The 16,932-nt window shown below is 42.8% G+C and overlaps 1 protein-coding gene across 14 annotated transcripts in view; it reads right to left on the bottom strand.

Annotated features, from left to right (window-relative positions):
* SCAI (suppressor of cancer cell invasion) overlaps positions 1 to 16,932 on the bottom strand; it is a 44,783-nt gene that overhangs the window by 18,651 nt on the left and 9,200 nt on the right. For 6 of the 14 annotated variants that reach the window (XR_012625871.1, XM_074846514.1, XM_074846503.1 and 3 more), the window contains 4 exons: positions 10,045 to 10,176; positions 2,474 to 2,569; positions 1,761 to 1,847; positions 1,087 to 1,185 (listed from right to left, as the gene is read on the bottom strand). Coding sequence is in view for 13 of the 14 variants with exons in the window: in XM_074846514.1 (XP_074702615.1) it covers positions 1,087 to 1,185; positions 1,761 to 1,847; positions 2,474 to 2,569; positions 10,045 to 10,176 (414 nt within the window). In the remaining variant the exon portion in view is untranslated. Of the gene's footprint in view, positions 1 to 1,086; positions 1,186 to 1,760; positions 1,848 to 2,473; positions 2,570 to 10,044; positions 10,177 to 11,840; positions 12,665 to 16,256; positions 16,317 to 16,932 lie in introns of those variants that run through there. The other 8 variants (XM_074846510.1, XM_074846511.1, XM_074846506.1 and 5 more) reach the window with 6 other exon arrangements.

The raw sequence follows: 16,932 nt of genomic DNA, 5'->3' as shown, positions 1-16,932 counted from the left end.
GTCTCCTTACATGAGAACAGGCATGGGAGTCAGACAGAACTGCTGGCTCTTCAAACCTTCTGACAGTTCATGGGCACATCTGACCCCGCTGCATCGCATGATAATCACAGCTGGCTCAGAGTTCCCCCACCTGGGACAACTTAGAGATCTGCAAGTCAGCGCAGCCCATAACTACTCATCCATTTCTAAGATCTTCTGACAGCATCTAAAACCATGCTTGGTCAATCCTACCTTGTCTGAAACAGCTCATGCACTCAGATTGAAATGGAGAGATTTTTAAGAGAGAAGATGATAGGATCAACAGATATCAGAACAGAGCAGGGAAACTTTCATCTGTTTGTGGCACACAGGTGCATTCAGACATCAGCAGGACTAGAGACGTGCAATTAGTTTAAGTCCAGAGATCCTTGAAGGCTTGGCAGGAAACTCCCTAACTAACCTTCTGCATTTACCTTGTGATGACTTCAGATCATTTCATCTTTAGCTTTAATGATAAATATATACAATAAACCCAGGTTTACTGGCTACAATGTAAGACCAGGATCCAGAACTGAGTTCTCTACCTATTCTTATCTATGTTCTTGGCAGGCAGCACATTTTCTGCACTGTCACAACACAGCCCTGCTTTGAGTGTACCTTTCTGAGTAAAGTGTCTTAAAAGGAAGATGTTCTGCCTCCTGAAGCTCTTGGACCATGTCCCAGTCAGTTACAGAGGGCTGTTGTACTGCAGTACTAACTGGTGTTCCCCTGAGAAGCCTGATTAGAATCAAACGGGTTCCTCTGCTTCAGCCCAGCTGGCCCATCTTCCAGCCACAGCACGTTAGGTCCCAGCACTGATACTGCTCAGGACTCAAAATGACAAAACTTCGGGGCTAATAGCTTTCTAGCCAGGACCAGATAATAGAATATTCTCCCAGTCACACAGCAAAGCTCTTATTTATACAGAGGTTTTTAATCATGGCAGGAGGATTAAAAGAAACTTCCTTCAACAACACTGATTTTATCCCAGTTATGCTCCTATAGTTACTTGCTGCTTTCATACACCACTCTAGTCTTGAAAAAACAAGGGCATTCATTGAGACATACCTGTCTTCTTTGTTGACTTGGGAGTAGTATGACCTCTGCCTAATTGCTGAATAGAAGGAGAAAGCTTCATTCAGATAGCTGGTTTCTGAAGTGCGCAAGCTGCAGAGGAAGAATCAGATTAGCTCCCTGCTTCAGATGGAAATCCATGCCAAACCCTCCCTTCCTGCCCCCTCAACCATCTTGTGCATCAATGGCAAAACTCCCTCCTCAAGTAACATCGTATGAAAGCCAGACTCTCATTCTTTGTGCCTGCTGGGAAGACAGATTTCAGAGCTTGGATTCCATTTCAGATAATAATCAGATCTGCCCATCTTGTACCCATATGTACAGGTGACAGGTTAAGTAAAAAGTTGCAAGGAGCATTAAGCTCCCAAACTTGTAAATCACAATTTTGCACAAGAGTGAAATGCATCACGCACAGAAGGCCCAGAGACACTTCTGAGGTAGGAGGTAGGTCCTTAGGCAGTATCGACGTGACCAGCAACGTGGTATCAGGCTCACAGGTGCCTTTCTCTGCAGCACCCCCATGCAGTCCCAGGGGCCGTCTCGTTCAGAAACAGGCATCATGACTCAGCTGATACACTGATTTCTCCTGACTGCATATCCGGATGTTTGCCATGGAACTGTCACTAACGCTGCATTCCCCTACTGAATCCTTTTCTGTGCTTACTTACTAATAATGGTAATAGAGCTGCCCAATCTTGGAAGCAATTTCCCCAATTTGCCACCGCTTCAACCCATACCGATTGTCCAATACTTGTCTATTTCGCAAGAGAGAAAAGAAAGATTAAAAGGCATTCCAGAATTTCTCAGAACATCACACCAGACAAGACAAAGAGCCACTGTAGGGCCAAATTCAGCTTTCGTTACTGGTGTGGCATTCCCAGTAGCAGTCCCTCACAGAGCCAACAGCACTGCACACACACACCAGAACAAGGACCATTTATCTTGCATAAACTTGCGAGAGCTAGACATAAGTATGTTGCACAAAATACACACAACAAAAGGTCACAACTTCCCAGGAGAACACTCAGACTACGCAGCCAATGTAAGGTGTGAAAGATCAGAGCCCACGCTGCAGCAAGACGCTTCACACCATTCCAGATGGGTTCTGCACTGCAGAAGCCATCGTCCCAGCTTCTCCTTGGGAATATATTAAAGCAACATGCATTCAAGTAGAGCCAAAGGTTTTGTTAAAAAAGTCACACTGAAAATTCTGCAACATTTTAATTCATTAGACTGTGAGCACTACAGGAAGTGACTATTCCCTCCCTTCATGCTTGAATAACACAGCGAAATCTCAAACTTAACTGGGGGCCCTAGGCATACCAGAGATTAAAGTTGTGCTTAAATCCATGGAACACAGCTGCCTACAACCTTCCCTTACCGATGTTGCTGTTGAAACTTCCAGAGTTTGGTGTAAACGTCAAACGTTCGCCCAAAATAGGACTGCCACTGCTTTTGCCCATATTGAGGTAAATCCCTGCAACAGACAAGTGACAAAGGCAGAGTTAGGGAGCAGATTCCAGTCAGCCCCGCGTGCAGGCAGCGTATTTGTGTCAATGTCAGAATAGCTTTGCCCAGAATTGACTTGAAATGCTTTATAGCTCTGCCTGCACCCAGAACTACAAGAACCATGATTCCTGTAGTTTCCCAAAACCTGTTGTTACTGGAATCTCCAAGGAAATCCTGTTTAGCTTGTAGGAAGTACATATATCAAGATCTGACCGTAGTATCCCTAAAAACATGCCACAAGCCAGACAGCATAGTCATTTAATGTGTACAAGAAAAGGCTGTGTATGCAAATAGATGAGAAAGAAGCATGTACTGGGGAAAGGACAGTGCTGTCTCCTAATTATTGCTTCCTACTTTCAGACAAATTCTCTAGTCACTTTTCAAATGCAAAAGGATTGACGTTATCAGTGTTAATAAAGGTCCCATGCATTTCGAAGATCCTCCAAGTGACTGCCGACATTTAATCACTGTTTGGGGACACAGAGAGCCAATGTCTCAAACTGCCTGAGCCCTGCAGGTTCCATACAAGAAAAGGACAATGCTCTAACATCAAACTGAAGGTGTGCAGCTTAACCATAAGCTTTTGAAGTAAAACTTTTCCCACTAAGACAATAACTTGGGCTTCAAATGCAAGAACTGTGATTCAATCACTTATTCAAAGAACAGCAGAATTATTCCAGTGTCTATCACCAGTCAATACCCACAACCCTTAATGTCCTACCCGAGAGCGCTTGTCCAGCAGCAGACTGAGTCCCCCTTACGAAAGGCTGACCCTCCCTCCCCAAAAGATTCAACAAGATGGGTCCTGTCCAACAGCTTCCGCCAGTTACACAGGTAGGCATTTGCTTTTAAGATAGTTATGAAACATATGGTATATTTACAGTGCATTTATATGGTATTTCTTATGAACATGTGACACACTGTACGCATGAGCCCGTTCTCTCCAGATGTGCCTGGGATTCTAGAATGGCTACTCAACATGCAGAATACCAGCCGATGGAAGCAGTGCTCTCCCTGAGCGAGTTAACGTGAGTCAGGTGACTGCATATGTGCAAAAACATTGGTATTTATGGACAAATACAGTCTAATGGGCAAAAAGGAATCCATGCTCTCTAACCCCTGTAAACATGTCTTTATCTAGGTTCCTCAATATTAACAACAGCATCAGAACAGACCTACAAATAATCACTCCAAATCGGAGATGACCATGTTCCTACGTGCATTTTTCAACAGGTGATTGAAAACATCTTACCATCTTGCTCAAAGAGAAGTCATTTTATGGTTATATGCACAGAAAGCTAAATTGGACTCTTAAATATCATAGTAAAAAAAACCCTACCCAAGAGCAAGCAGAATAATCTAATGGAAATTAGTTCATTTAGACTCATTTAGACTGATAATATTTCTAGCTACTCATTAAGGAAATAATCTTTCTTAAATGGCTGAGGCTGTTCCCTGTGTTTCAGAAACAGACACTGTAACGTCACACATAAATCAGCTGTGCAAATGTCACCGGGTCAAGCGAGCGTACGGATGCTCACCGCTAACGTTCACTGGGTCAGGCTACATTGTCACCACAACGTTCGTCACCCTCTAACTCACAGTTAGTGACATGGCAGAACCTGAGGTTCTCTGGTTTTTTCCTATCAGTTTCCAGTGCTGTAAGACGAGTCAGTTCAGCTCTGCTTTCATACCTCCACTCGATTTCCATGCCGTGATAACACTTTCCTCCACCTCCACCCCACAACTATGATGTAGTCCTAAGGATTTTAGCTCTAAAAGTTTGTGCTCTCAATCCTCACAGAAGGCCGTCACCTGGGAGTTACTTGAATCTTGAAACAAATGAAACAGAGAAGACAAGAAACCCTCAGTCTCATTGAGCGCGTTGCCTACAAATCTATACTGAAGGCGATTCAGAGGAGGTATACAACTCTACAGGGGGAACAGCTTTTTCAAGACGGCATAATCTTTCATTTGATTCAAGAATGATTTCTTCAGGGAATGCTCTCTCAATTCATGGTGCTGGTTAACATACCATCCAGCACCTCAGTCTTCAGCAGACGGGCACAGAAAAGCAGCATATTCCACTTCCAAGTCTGGGAGGTCGAGACTGAGGGAAACAGCACCTTCTGGAAACCATGCCATGTCCTCTGGAGGAGTAAGACAAGGAAAGCAGAACACTACGATTTCCAGAGCAGCGTACTGGCACATTTCTGCTAACTGTAATTGCTTTAACAGCACCCTAGGTAGAAAAGGAAATTAATATTCCTTTGCTCATCAGCCAACTGTACTTCCCACACAGCTTGAAGGGGCCTAGCTTAGTTACTGCATGTAAGAGGAATCTGTTATCAGCTATGACTCTTACCAGCCTGGAAAACCATTCCAGTACTTGCTGCTGCTGTTCTATGAAGATGCCAAAGAATCTGGGCATGATTTTACCAAGAAAAAAAAATCATACCCTTAAACTTGCAGTTGGCTGCTCAACATCTTGGAACATATTTTGGTGTAGGGAGGGGTAAACAGGAGTATAAACATATGCTTCAGGGCACCAACATCTTCATCCAAATATAGCCTGATACAAACACATGCAAAAGCATTTACTGCAATGAATGATTCATGACTTTCTATTGTTGCAATAGATGTTAGGCATTTTAGCTAAACAAAAGAAGTTAAGAAGCTGTCCAAATACATGGCTAAGATAAACTGCAGGCTTTGATACAGCAAGATGTAATGTTAAATTAGCACATCCACAAGTTTCAATTAAAAAAAATAATTAAAAAATGAATATAAAACAACACTAAAACTGATCATTAAAAAAAATAATAAAAATCAAAATTCCCTGGCACTAACTTAAAGAATGACTGAATTAGCAAATTGACTCAAAGAACCCTCCCAGCAGTAAATTGGGCTTTCTAGGCCAAGTTGCTTAGGCCATTTCAGCAAAGGTCTAATATAAGGAAACAAGAAAACATTCCCTTCTTCGCTCAAGCACCGAGAAGTAGGTATGGGCACAAAGGAAGAAATAACCAGGTAAGGATTTGCTGATCATGCTTACGCACATATCCCTCATCAGGAAGCCAATGCACTCTCCATACCTCGCCTGCCATCTTCCCTTGCGCACCCCTGCACCCCCTCGATTCCGAGCCCTCCTCTGTGCGAGCCCCAGCATTCTTACAAAACCTAGTTCAACTCATTTGTGCTGCACTGGTTTTGGAAATATGAAAACGGGTGGCATTTTAAGAGGTCTCTGTTGGCGCAGCGTACACGTGTTTGGGCGCTGCTCTCCACAGGCACTGCTGGGTGTCCACACGCATGTTCCTCCAGCAGCGTGCTCGCCTAATTGCAGCTGGCATAGCTGCACAATACCATGCGATTCCTCGGCTCCCCAGGGAACAGGGAAGATCTCCATGGAAACAGACAGTAGCACTTGTTCTTTTGATAGTATTCTGACACGGCTGTAATAAAACTTCATTTATGACAATACATTACCGTGGTTTCACCACAGATTTTTGCAGACAAGAGCTGCCATTGCTGCCATCCATTTACTGGTTTGTGTTCCGAACATCATGCGTGTTCCTCCCATGTATCAAGAAATTGTGCTGTGAGAAAATGGATGCATAAGCAAAAGAGGACATTTGGTGCAGTTTTTTTATCGGACCAGAGGATCTGCATTATTTGGTGAGAAATAGCCCAAAAGAACACTAAAGACTCAGCTGATTGCAGAGTGGATTATTAATGCAGCTCCTCCCACTGAGGGAGACAGGGAATACAGATCCAGAAGCAATTACACACCCAACTTGAGAGCAAAAGACCTGTGTTACAGCAAGACATTTCGCTGCTTCCAGATCTACAGAAGGACACTAGAGCAGTATGGAGGGAAAAAGGCAACAGCCTCGGTTTCCTCGGGGTGTGCCTGGCCGAGGATGCCACGGCCACAGCGGGCAGTGACAGGGATACCCGCGTGTGCTGTCACTGGTGGGGATCAGCTGTGCGGGAGGGGGGAAGTGGCAGCAACAAGGAATCCAGATGCAGAGGAAGGAAGGGAGATGCTTTGATTTAGGACAGTTCTATCCAGACAAGGAAGACAGTTACACATTTCATTACAATCACCTCCAACAAGTGGAAACTGTTTCCAATTTCTTGGCTTTTAAAACATTCCAAACCAGACATGAAGTCACAAACTCAGCTGCTGTAAAACGATGGGTTTCTCACACTGGGCACAGAAGACTGGTTCCCCTGCCACACTAGAGTGGCTGGTGGATAAATTCCACAGACAGTCCAGAGTTTTATCCAATTCTTGCTGTACAGTCTCAGCAAAGACCAGCACTACTTATGTGCTCATAATTAATTTTCTATCAGTAGTTGATTTCAGCCATGCTGTTGGCAGAAGCCAGATAATACTGGCTGAAAACCAATGAAAGGTGCTGAGGTTTGTTTGGCCAGCACCACACAGAACGGGGCACACAGGGACAACTTCCAGAGATGTAAAGATGCTGAGAAAGTCCTAGAGACTCGACAGTACACTTCAAAAAGGAAGGTTACAATAACTAAGTTTAACATTCAGAGCTTTAAATACATTCACAGTTTTGACAGGTGATAAAAAAGACAATTTAATTTTATGTTGATAGGCTTGTAGTAATTACAGGCTCCCGTTCCCAGAACCTAAGCAGCAGTGGGATAACAGCGTTGTGGTGCAGCTTCCCCATCACCTCTAACAACGCACAGAGGCAGTAAGCACACCCACAGCACTCACCACGACTCGTCTCCCTGCTGCACTCAGCGTGAGAACCAGTCCCGTCCCAGTACCAGACAGGGTACAGCCTGCAGCATCACCTGAAGGTAACAGCGTCCTGTTGTTTCTAAACCAGCAGCGTGGGACAGAACCGAGAGGTTCAACTTGCATCTTACTAGAAGTCTACAAACTAGTTAAACGCTATCAGCTCTTCCCATGAAAGGCCAGCAGTCGTCATTCTTGCAGCCTGCACAATGAGCAATAAGACCTTAGAATCTGGGAGAGTATGATATATGTGGGAAGTCTTTTCATTTCTTCAAGTTTCAAGCTTCTCTGTGATACTGAACACATTTAAGCACTTTTTAACACTAGAAAGAAAATAATAACTGGTGACAGTACACCATGAAAAACTGTTTCCTAACACGCTCCCTCTTTCCAGCCTTTTCCCAAGAAAAAAGTGAGAGTGGGGAAAGGAGAGAAGAAAGCAATTGAAACATACTTCATTAACAGCTTCTAAGTTCTAGCTCGGGGTTTTCGAAGAGGCAGTACAGACACTAGAAAGACAACCTCCCCTCTAAGTTATTCTAGCAGGCATGGCCACAAAAGGATGGTATCACTGGTAGTGCAAGCATGAATTATACTTTGGAGCAGCAACCTTGGCAGATCATCATATGTTTTCCTCAAATGCTGCATTTGGCATCTGTATTGGGAAGAGAGGAAGGAAATGCTACTGAAACAAAGACGTGGCAGGCTGAGCCCTTGCATTTTTGGCAGCAGCAACAGCTAAGCAGCTGCCAACACAGCTATAGGCTCAGTTCCCTGTAGCTGAAGTGCCCAGAGGAGGTTTCAGGAAGGAAATCATTGCTCTCCTCTCCCTCCCCCCATCACTTCTTTTCCATGGTAGGGACAAGAAAATGGCAAAAAACACAGTAGCAAAGGCCATCATCATCTTCAAAACAGAAGGCAGCAGGAGTGCATCAAATGCATTTGTTATGCTAGAGAGGAAAGCAAGCAACTGGACTAAGAAGAGGGTACTTGCCAAGTCATTTCCAGGTGAACTACCCAGAAGAGAACAAGCACTAACAGAGGAGATAGCTGAAAATTATAATGCTGCTTTATCCAGTCATTATGTCCATAGAAATCACAGTCCTTACAGGTGAAATGGTGGTCAAGTTCAGTGCAAGAAGCAATTATGTTAATTGTGTGAAGTTCCAGTAAGGACAGAGGCAGGCTCCCATTACTGTATGCTCTTATTTTCACACAGCAGAGCCAGCTGCTGAAGCCCATCTCTCTATTTTTATTGCCCAAATTTCATCCAAAGGTATTTCCCATTTTCTTTTCATCTAGCTGGAGAAGAAGGTTTCTTTTTGGCAAAGTATCATGAATACACATGGAAACCACATCTCTCATCTGGAAATCTGACACAAGTAGTAACTCCCTGCATGCCCAAAGGAAAAGACAGAATGGCTGTAGCTCCTCTGCCATCCCTGTGAGCTGAACCTGAGCATCACGCGTCCAGACATGAACTGTAGCAGTCTGTCAGGGACTCAGGCCAAAATTTCAAGCAAGCTGAACCAGAAAGCCAATGTAATGGCATACATGGTCCTGGAAGTCCTGGCCTCAAGATCTCAGTCCTTTTGCTTTACACTCTGTTTCATGGGGTGTCAGATACAATCACCAAGAACTCCTTGTCTTTACCGCCCATTTACCATTCAGATTTTGGAGCCCAAACTGTTTGTTTTGGATTTGGTAATCAATTTCTAAAGCACATGAAAGGATCATCAATAGTGGGGGGCGGCGGGGAGGGGGGGGAAGGAATTAAAAACATCTTTGCTAACCATCTGTGTTTGAATAACAGCAAGCTATATGGGCCCAAACATACAGTATTACTCAGAGACCAGTAAGAGGCTGAACTGCCAACAAGTTATGAGCTAAAAACCATGTTGCTGAAGAGACTCTACAGCAAAGAAGTAAAACAGCTCTTGAATACATAACCTTTAACTTGGCATATATTGACATAAACAGGATGCCTGTACCACTGTCCAAACGTCAGCTATTTTCGTTGAACTCCCCTTACTCTTATTCCCCTTCTTATTGGTGCTGACAAAACAGCTAGACTTTCTAGATGTTATTGCAGATGTTTTGTAGGCAAATGCAGATTTTACCTTTCTCCACAGTACAGATTAAGCATTTGTTTCACCAGACACATACAGGCTATGGTTTGGATGTTTCTGTTTATCACTTCCTAAATTTCTTCCCCCAAAATATTCCCTCTCCCACTCTCTTCCTACCTAGGTCAATTCTTCTCATCCCTTTGGGTTTTGGACTTGAATGCTGTTGACTGTATACAGCCACACCTAGTCCCTAATTGTGTACTTCACACACAACACTTCGGTCAGAATTCTATCAATTTCACAGAATTTCCAACTTCTAGTCTGCTGTTACCTGACGTGACTGAGACATTCGGCTTACCTTTCTCACATTTCCTTCCTTACTGTCTCAGAACAAATGCATAAACCTCTACTCCTACCCTCATTCTTACGTGCACGGTACAAAACTACCCATACATAGGTGCACGTTGTTCTCTCCTAAATAAACTTACTGGGTTTGAGTTCACAATGTTCATCGTACAACTGACTGCAGCATCACTCACATACTAACGTGTACGTTCCAGTGCTTTTCTGAAGGAATACTGTCAAAAATGCACTAACCTTAGGCCATTGAATAGCTGTTTAGATTTATCCAATAAGTAGCAAAAGTCTGTCACTGTTTTCCTCTCTGCTTGAGGAATATCATCTTCAGCTCCTCCTGATGACATGATTTCTTTTAGGGCAAACTCAGTCCTATGAAGAAGAAAATAGCCATATTACTCAAAAATTGAGGGCTACTATGAACTCATCCAGATTAGATGCACGTACAGTTCCATGGGGATGGTAACAAAGAGCATGCAATTCTCCCACAGGTTACTCTTCTCAACACTCATTAAAAATAACAGCTGAGAATCAAAGCATGGGACTAATTATTGCACAATGCACTAGTTAACTGAGCAAAATTAAAAATAAAAGTGGTACAAGAGTCATAAAATAAAATAACTCCGAGGACTGTATTCACAAACACAAAACTGCCAACAAAAGGACTGTAACACAAACAGTACTTGGGTTTCATACTTGGACAAAGAAATCCTCTCTAAATTTGCCTTTCTGCAGAGGTGTTTATCCTGCAGCTGTATTTAGAGAGACTAGCCTCAGTTCTGTTTACGTGCCATTTTCTTCTGTAACTGCTGAAAACTGTAGCTCACTGGTTCCTACTGCTAAAACACAGCAATTTTAGACAGAATGCTAAAAAATATCCTGCTTCCTCTCTACTTCTCATGACTGTTTAATTCCATGGCTTGCACTGCCCAAAATTATGCCTGCAGATCTATTTTTACTGTTCATATGAGCAAAATGTCATATTGTACAGTAATCACCTGAACAAAAACTAAGATATAATGTAGATAATCCTAGTACTGAATAAGTAAGGGAATATGAAAGCCTATAAAGGCAGAGTGGCTTTTAAAATCTTACTTGAAACATACAGATACAAAATTATCCTTTTGATCATCCAAAAGTGAGCAACAGATTTCTCAACTGCAGCCACAAACCATGCTCCTCTGAAAATGGCTGCCAGGTCTTCAGCTCTTCTGCGCTCTCTAAGAATTTTAGTGCAGGATAAACACACCTCTAACTGGGCAAATGCACAGCTTTTACTTTCAGCAACTTCTCTACCAGTTCTGGTAAGCACTTTTGTTAAGCAACAAGTTTCCATTTGTGCAGAAGCTCTGTTTGGATGCTATTTGCACAAATAATTACCTACAAGCCCCAATTCAAGCCAGAAAATGGCAGAGCTAGCTCCTTACAGTCATTGGAAAGTACCCAGAAGCATCTTTCATCAATTGTCATGAAAACCTTCACAATAACCAAACCGACTTTAGAAACACTTCATGCCTACCAAATACAGCAGAAATTGGCATTCCTGCCCAGCTTCTGGGGATAAATTCATGAGCACAGCCTGCCTACCAAGCAGTTCCATGATCTCCCAGTTTAGACAAGATGCAGCACACATTCACTTGTCTTGACACACCCACGTGCCAGGGCACTAGAGCACTAGTGCAAGGCCAAGGGGCGCGCGGCACAAACCGCTTGTTGAGGAGTTCCAGAAAAAGGTAGGAAGTATCTAGGTATTGTCAGGTAACCACAATATGGGTGCCAGACAGCGTAAGGGAGGTCAAAACATACCAACCAGATGTCAAACGCTGCTGGCATGAGCCTCGCAAGCAGAACACAATATTGTGAAGCACCAGCCTGTGTTTGAAATCTCTCAACATTTACATTCACACAGCACAAAACAAACAACACCGAGTACTTAAAGCACAACATATGAAATCAAAGCGAACAGTGAGAGCTGAAAAAGCGATGTCAGAAGTAGCCAGGAGGTGAGTTGGGAATTTCAGGAAGAGGGACAGTACCCCAGGTCCTGTGTGCTCCGCAGCAAGGGTGACCTAAATCCTGCGGCGATGCCCTCGGATCCTGCAGCGCTCCGCTGTGGTAGCCCAGGCACTCTAGAGCAGCTTCGGACACATTTTCAAAAATTGAGGAGCTTGCTTAAATTGCAAAGTATGTTTCATACAGCCTGTATAGCATGCCTTTAATTTAATGGTAAAGTCAATTTTGTTCTATGCTACACTTAGTTGTACTATGCAACTACCCCAACCGCTGCTGACATTGGCCAACTGAATTGGTGTTAGCCCTGGCGCAGGCAAGTAAAGCCAACTGCAGTTCTCGCACTGAGGGAGGCCACTAGAGCCACGGCAAAGAGGGCCACTTATGCAATCGATAAAAGATATGCTAGAAAATTCACTGCCTGCTGGCCTGAAAGGTATCAGAAGGCAGGAAAAATACTTGCTGCAGAGAAAGGAGAGAAAGACCTCCTTCAGGTTATAGACAATTAAGGTGTATTTTGAAAGCCTACTCCAAGCCCTGACAGTTCCTAAATATTTAGCACAATATTAGTTTGTGGAAAGTTAGAAGGGAGAGAAATAAGGAAAAAAAAAAAAATCAAGAGGGAAAAAAATAAAAGGAAAAGAGAGAAGAAGAGGAAAAAAGATTACCAAACTGAAAACAATACATTGGAGAATATTCTGTACGGTCAGCCTCCTGTACGGCTGTTGGCACGTGGGTTTGGACCTATTACTGAAGCAGAGGGCAAAAGCACCTTTTCTGCTCATGGAAGGAAACTGCCAAAAGCAGAGGGAACAACCTGTCTTCTCATCCGAGACTGCTGATGAGGAGCCTAGGAAACAAACCACATTTAAGCACGTTCTGACACTGCACAGAGACCTGAAAGATTAGCATACCCTGGAGACGCTCCGCTAGCACATTCAGTTTTTCCTTTATTCACAGGTTAAGAAATGAAAAAATGATTGTTGCAATCAAGCCACACAGATGGTATTAAGGCAACCAGTAGCCTGAGTTCAGGCTAAAACGTGGTATTAAATAGCTGGGGTGAGGAGTAAGAGGCAGAGACTTACATGGAGAAGCATACAAAAGGAGCACACTTAGAGTAGTCAGGGATTTACTTTTTGAAAGCGAGGACATGATGTTAAGTCTCAGTCACTCAAACTTATCTCCAGAAAAGAATCCCTACTGGTAAAACAGACTGTTCCACACAAGATGTGAAACTACAGTAACCTGCAACATTACATCTTCACTTTACAGCTGCATAAGCTGACATCTTAAAAAACCACATACACCAACATATATACATCAGGACTTTAGCTTGTATTGCTTTAGAGATCAAAATATCAACAAATGTCTGATCAAGTTCCCCTTTAAAGTAAAGTTGCCACAAGCACAAAAAGCAGAGACCTAAAAAAAAAAAAAAAAAAGTGTGAAGCACCAGAAACACACATATGAAAGGAAGGGATGGGAGAACAAAAAATTAATTAGATACAGAGATAGATTATTAGTTCAGGGGGAAGACAACAAAACCCTGTATCCTGTAAAATGAGTATCTTAGAAAAGGTTCAGGTTCATTTGCACAGAACAACTTTGGTTTTTATGTACAGAGGGCCTGCCTGCCAGCCAGTCTTACTACAACCATAAGAGACTTCCCATACAACTGTATGTCCCCTGAACTTAGCAAAGACCATAAAAACTAGACTGTGTTGAAAAATGTAACAGTCCCACTGCATGTTAGTACGCCTACATTTTCTATGATTTAAGCAGAGGATGGCCATCACAAACAGGGGATGCTCTCAGTGTTCTGGGGAAGGTGACCATTGTGAAGCACTGTTACTGAACGTGTCCAAAACAGTGCTTTAAAACAAAGAGCTGTACTTATATCATTGAGGTACTGCAGCTCAAACTCTGTGTGTGTGAGATGGCAAAATTTTCACAGACCTTCTGCTAAAACTTCTAAGTTTGTCCACGATTTTAATTTCCATGAAAACCAATACTCAGCAATAGGATGTTGATACAAAAAAGACTGAAATACAGCTAATAGTAGTAAACTAAAAACTCATCACAGGTGCTGTGTGAAAACATCCCTACCATTCAGCATTCCAAATACGCCTTCTACCTGGTTCTCATCTGGATTGCCATATGTATTTCATATGACATAAAAGAAAGACTTGCATGTTAGACCTGGAATAAAACACGGAATGCATACTTTCATCAGCATGCTTTGAATTACACATGCAATGCTTATTCTAAAAAGGTCTGTGAACAGAAATCTCTCTGAGAAACTCAAAAATATCTGCCCTGTATCACGGTCAGTAAAAATTATCTACCAGCTTTTCAGACATGCTTAGCCTAACTTCATTGTTTGTCAAACAGTGTGATGGTGTATCCCTCTCACTCAACTTTAAACACCTAAACAGTGAGATAAATGCAAATATTAATCTCATTTTCTACTGACGCTTTTAGAGGGAGGGGACACTTTTAGAGGGAGGGGAGTGACCAGACACTCAATCTAAGACATCAGAATGAATGGAGAAGACTCTGGGTGCTTCTGAAAAACAATTCCATTAGTACATAACAAATTAAACACAGAAGCCTCAATGTGTCCTCTTTGTTTCTGGGTTACTTTATAATAAAACAGCTAAATCACAGTTAAAAGTAGAATGAAATGAAGCCTTAGTTACCCACACAGTTATGAAACTATCTCTGTTCTTAATGACCTGAAGATGTAAGCACAACTGCCTGTGGGACAGAACAGAGGCAAGAGCCACAGCACCACTGGGATGACAGGACCAGTATGCTCCAAATAACCAACTTTGGACAGTGACGATGAATGAGATCAAGTTTCACTCTCTTGCAGGATAATTTAAGGCATATTCTGCCTCTGCCACATACAGCACTTAGAAAACAGCAGTACCTATATATCCAGTGTCTTTACACACGTACATGGTGTACTGGAAAGTTCTATTGAAAATCCTTAAAGGTTACACTTTAAAAGTAAGCACGAGTCCTGCTCAGAATGGACTGGTTTCTTACTCACTACACATCAAATTTATCTTCACAATGATTATAAAATAACACCATCAGAAAGTACATTATAAAAAAATATTCAGACTGAATCACATCATGGGCAAGCGAAGTTTTCCTTATAGGAAAAAATAATCAGGAAAAGAAATAAGGGCTTCAACCAAGAAAGAAATAAAAGCAGTGAAGAATTAAGCAGAGTGGTAATAATCATGACAATTTCCCTCTGGGAGATATCTTTAGAAAAGCTGCCAGAAGGTAATTTTTCTACATATCTCAAACTCAAAGAAGCATTTTGGTTACAGACATGAGACAGGCGCTGCTGCAATTTAAACCCTGGTTTCACTCAGCCACAGCACATGCCTGAATATGAAGGAAAGATGGGAAGGGAAGATGGAAAGAAAAAGGACAACGGGAGCCGTTAAATGATATGTGAAGCTGGCTTTTCCAGAGAAGGAAAACAGTTCTCTCATGCACTGGTTTTGGCTTGTCATGCTCTGGAGGGGGTGGTATTTGGTGCTGTACAAAGAACAAACTACTATCACGAGCAGCTCTGGAAAGGAGGAGGTCTTCCCTGCACTAAAGGCTGTTGTAATGCAGCAGCATTACAGACAGGAGAAAGAATTATTATTAGAAACAGCAAGTGGGCACAGCAAAGGGAGGAATATAGCTACTGACATCGCCCTTTCCTCAGGGACTGCTAAGCTCCAAATGAAAAATATAAATAAAATGCAACCAGTAGTGCATCCACAATGTGGACCTCTCCTTCTCTGTGATACTAGAAGAAACTCCACAGATGTGTGCTTCTCTTCTGCAAACAGACAGCTGTCCCAGTTTTGACAGCCCAGCTATACCAGAAATATCACCTACTTAATTTTTTGTTCTTGTGTTTGATGCTTTTTGCTTTCTGTCATGCAAAAGAAATTGTTGGGCTGTTCTGCATGACAATTTTTCTTCTTTTTTCTTAAGTAGCACATGTTAAAAAAATGATCTCCAGAGTCTGCAAAAGGAGACACTGAAACATTGGTTTAAAAGACTGTTAAAATAAGTCAGAAAATGGTGACTTCCAGCAGAACTTAGTATTTTCTCAAAGATTTTGCCAACTCCTCAGGCCATACAAGGCAGAAGAATTGTGCTAGCCAAGCACCGCACTTGGTGTGCCAGGTTCTTTCCAACACTCTCAGAACGCACAATTCCAGGTTTGCTCAGTACAACACATTAATAGAATCTACAAATTCATCCCGTTGCAGCACCCAGGGTAGAAGAGCTTACAGGCACCCCAGAGGATGGCAACACCGTGCAAAGCAGCTGGAGCTGACAGGCAGCGGGAGGAGGGGTATGGGAAACGGATGAAAGTTTCATGATGCTAGCCAGTATTTTTAAAGTTATGTGTCACTTACATCACACGTTTCCACTTCCCTGTGGTTTGCCGTCTTTTGGCTAAGGTTTTCCAGGCTCAGCTGGAAGGGAAAAAGAGTGCTGAAGTCAACGGTATGCACTCCCCACAGACTCAGGCCTGTGAAGCGAGGCACGCTTTGTGAACAGTGAAAGAATACTCTGGTTCAGGGAAATCAGGCTGACAACGACAGTCAAGCATGGATGTGTTAAATAACTGTATTGCACATGCACCCCCTTAGGCAGATTTATTACTTAGGATCACCATAACCTGCCCTTCAGCTGCCTGCTAGAAGCGGGTGGTCAGAATTCACACCTAGCGCTTCCAAGCAAATAAAACCTCATTCCACAGAAAATTTAGTGATACTGCAACTGTATGGCATACTGCACAGGTGGCAGGTAGGAGTATGGAACTCTGTTGAGTAAGGACAGGTAGAATCAGGGGCAGTTTCCTGAGCTGCATTGCAGAGCTGGCTGGACGCGGCGCCTTGACCTCCTGACAGAGCACTTGCACAACCCATCTGTCTTTTTTTAAGCCCTGGCTTCTGCTCAGTTGTGGAATCTTGAGTGTCTCCAGCCTTCCAGTCAACCTGGACAGTCTCATCACATGAGTATTTAGAGGATAAAAGCTGTGAGTACCTATTAGCAGCATTTTATCTATTTCACCTAAACAGTCAATTG

Source organism: Strix aluco, chromosome 20 (assembly GCF_031877795.1).
Source record: "Strix aluco isolate bStrAlu1 chromosome 20, bStrAlu1.hap1, whole genome shotgun sequence".
In the NCBI taxonomy this organism is placed as follows: domain Eukaryota; kingdom Metazoa; phylum Chordata; class Aves; order Strigiformes; family Strigidae; genus Strix; species Strix aluco.
This window is presented reverse-complemented; position numbering and strand designations above follow the sequence as displayed.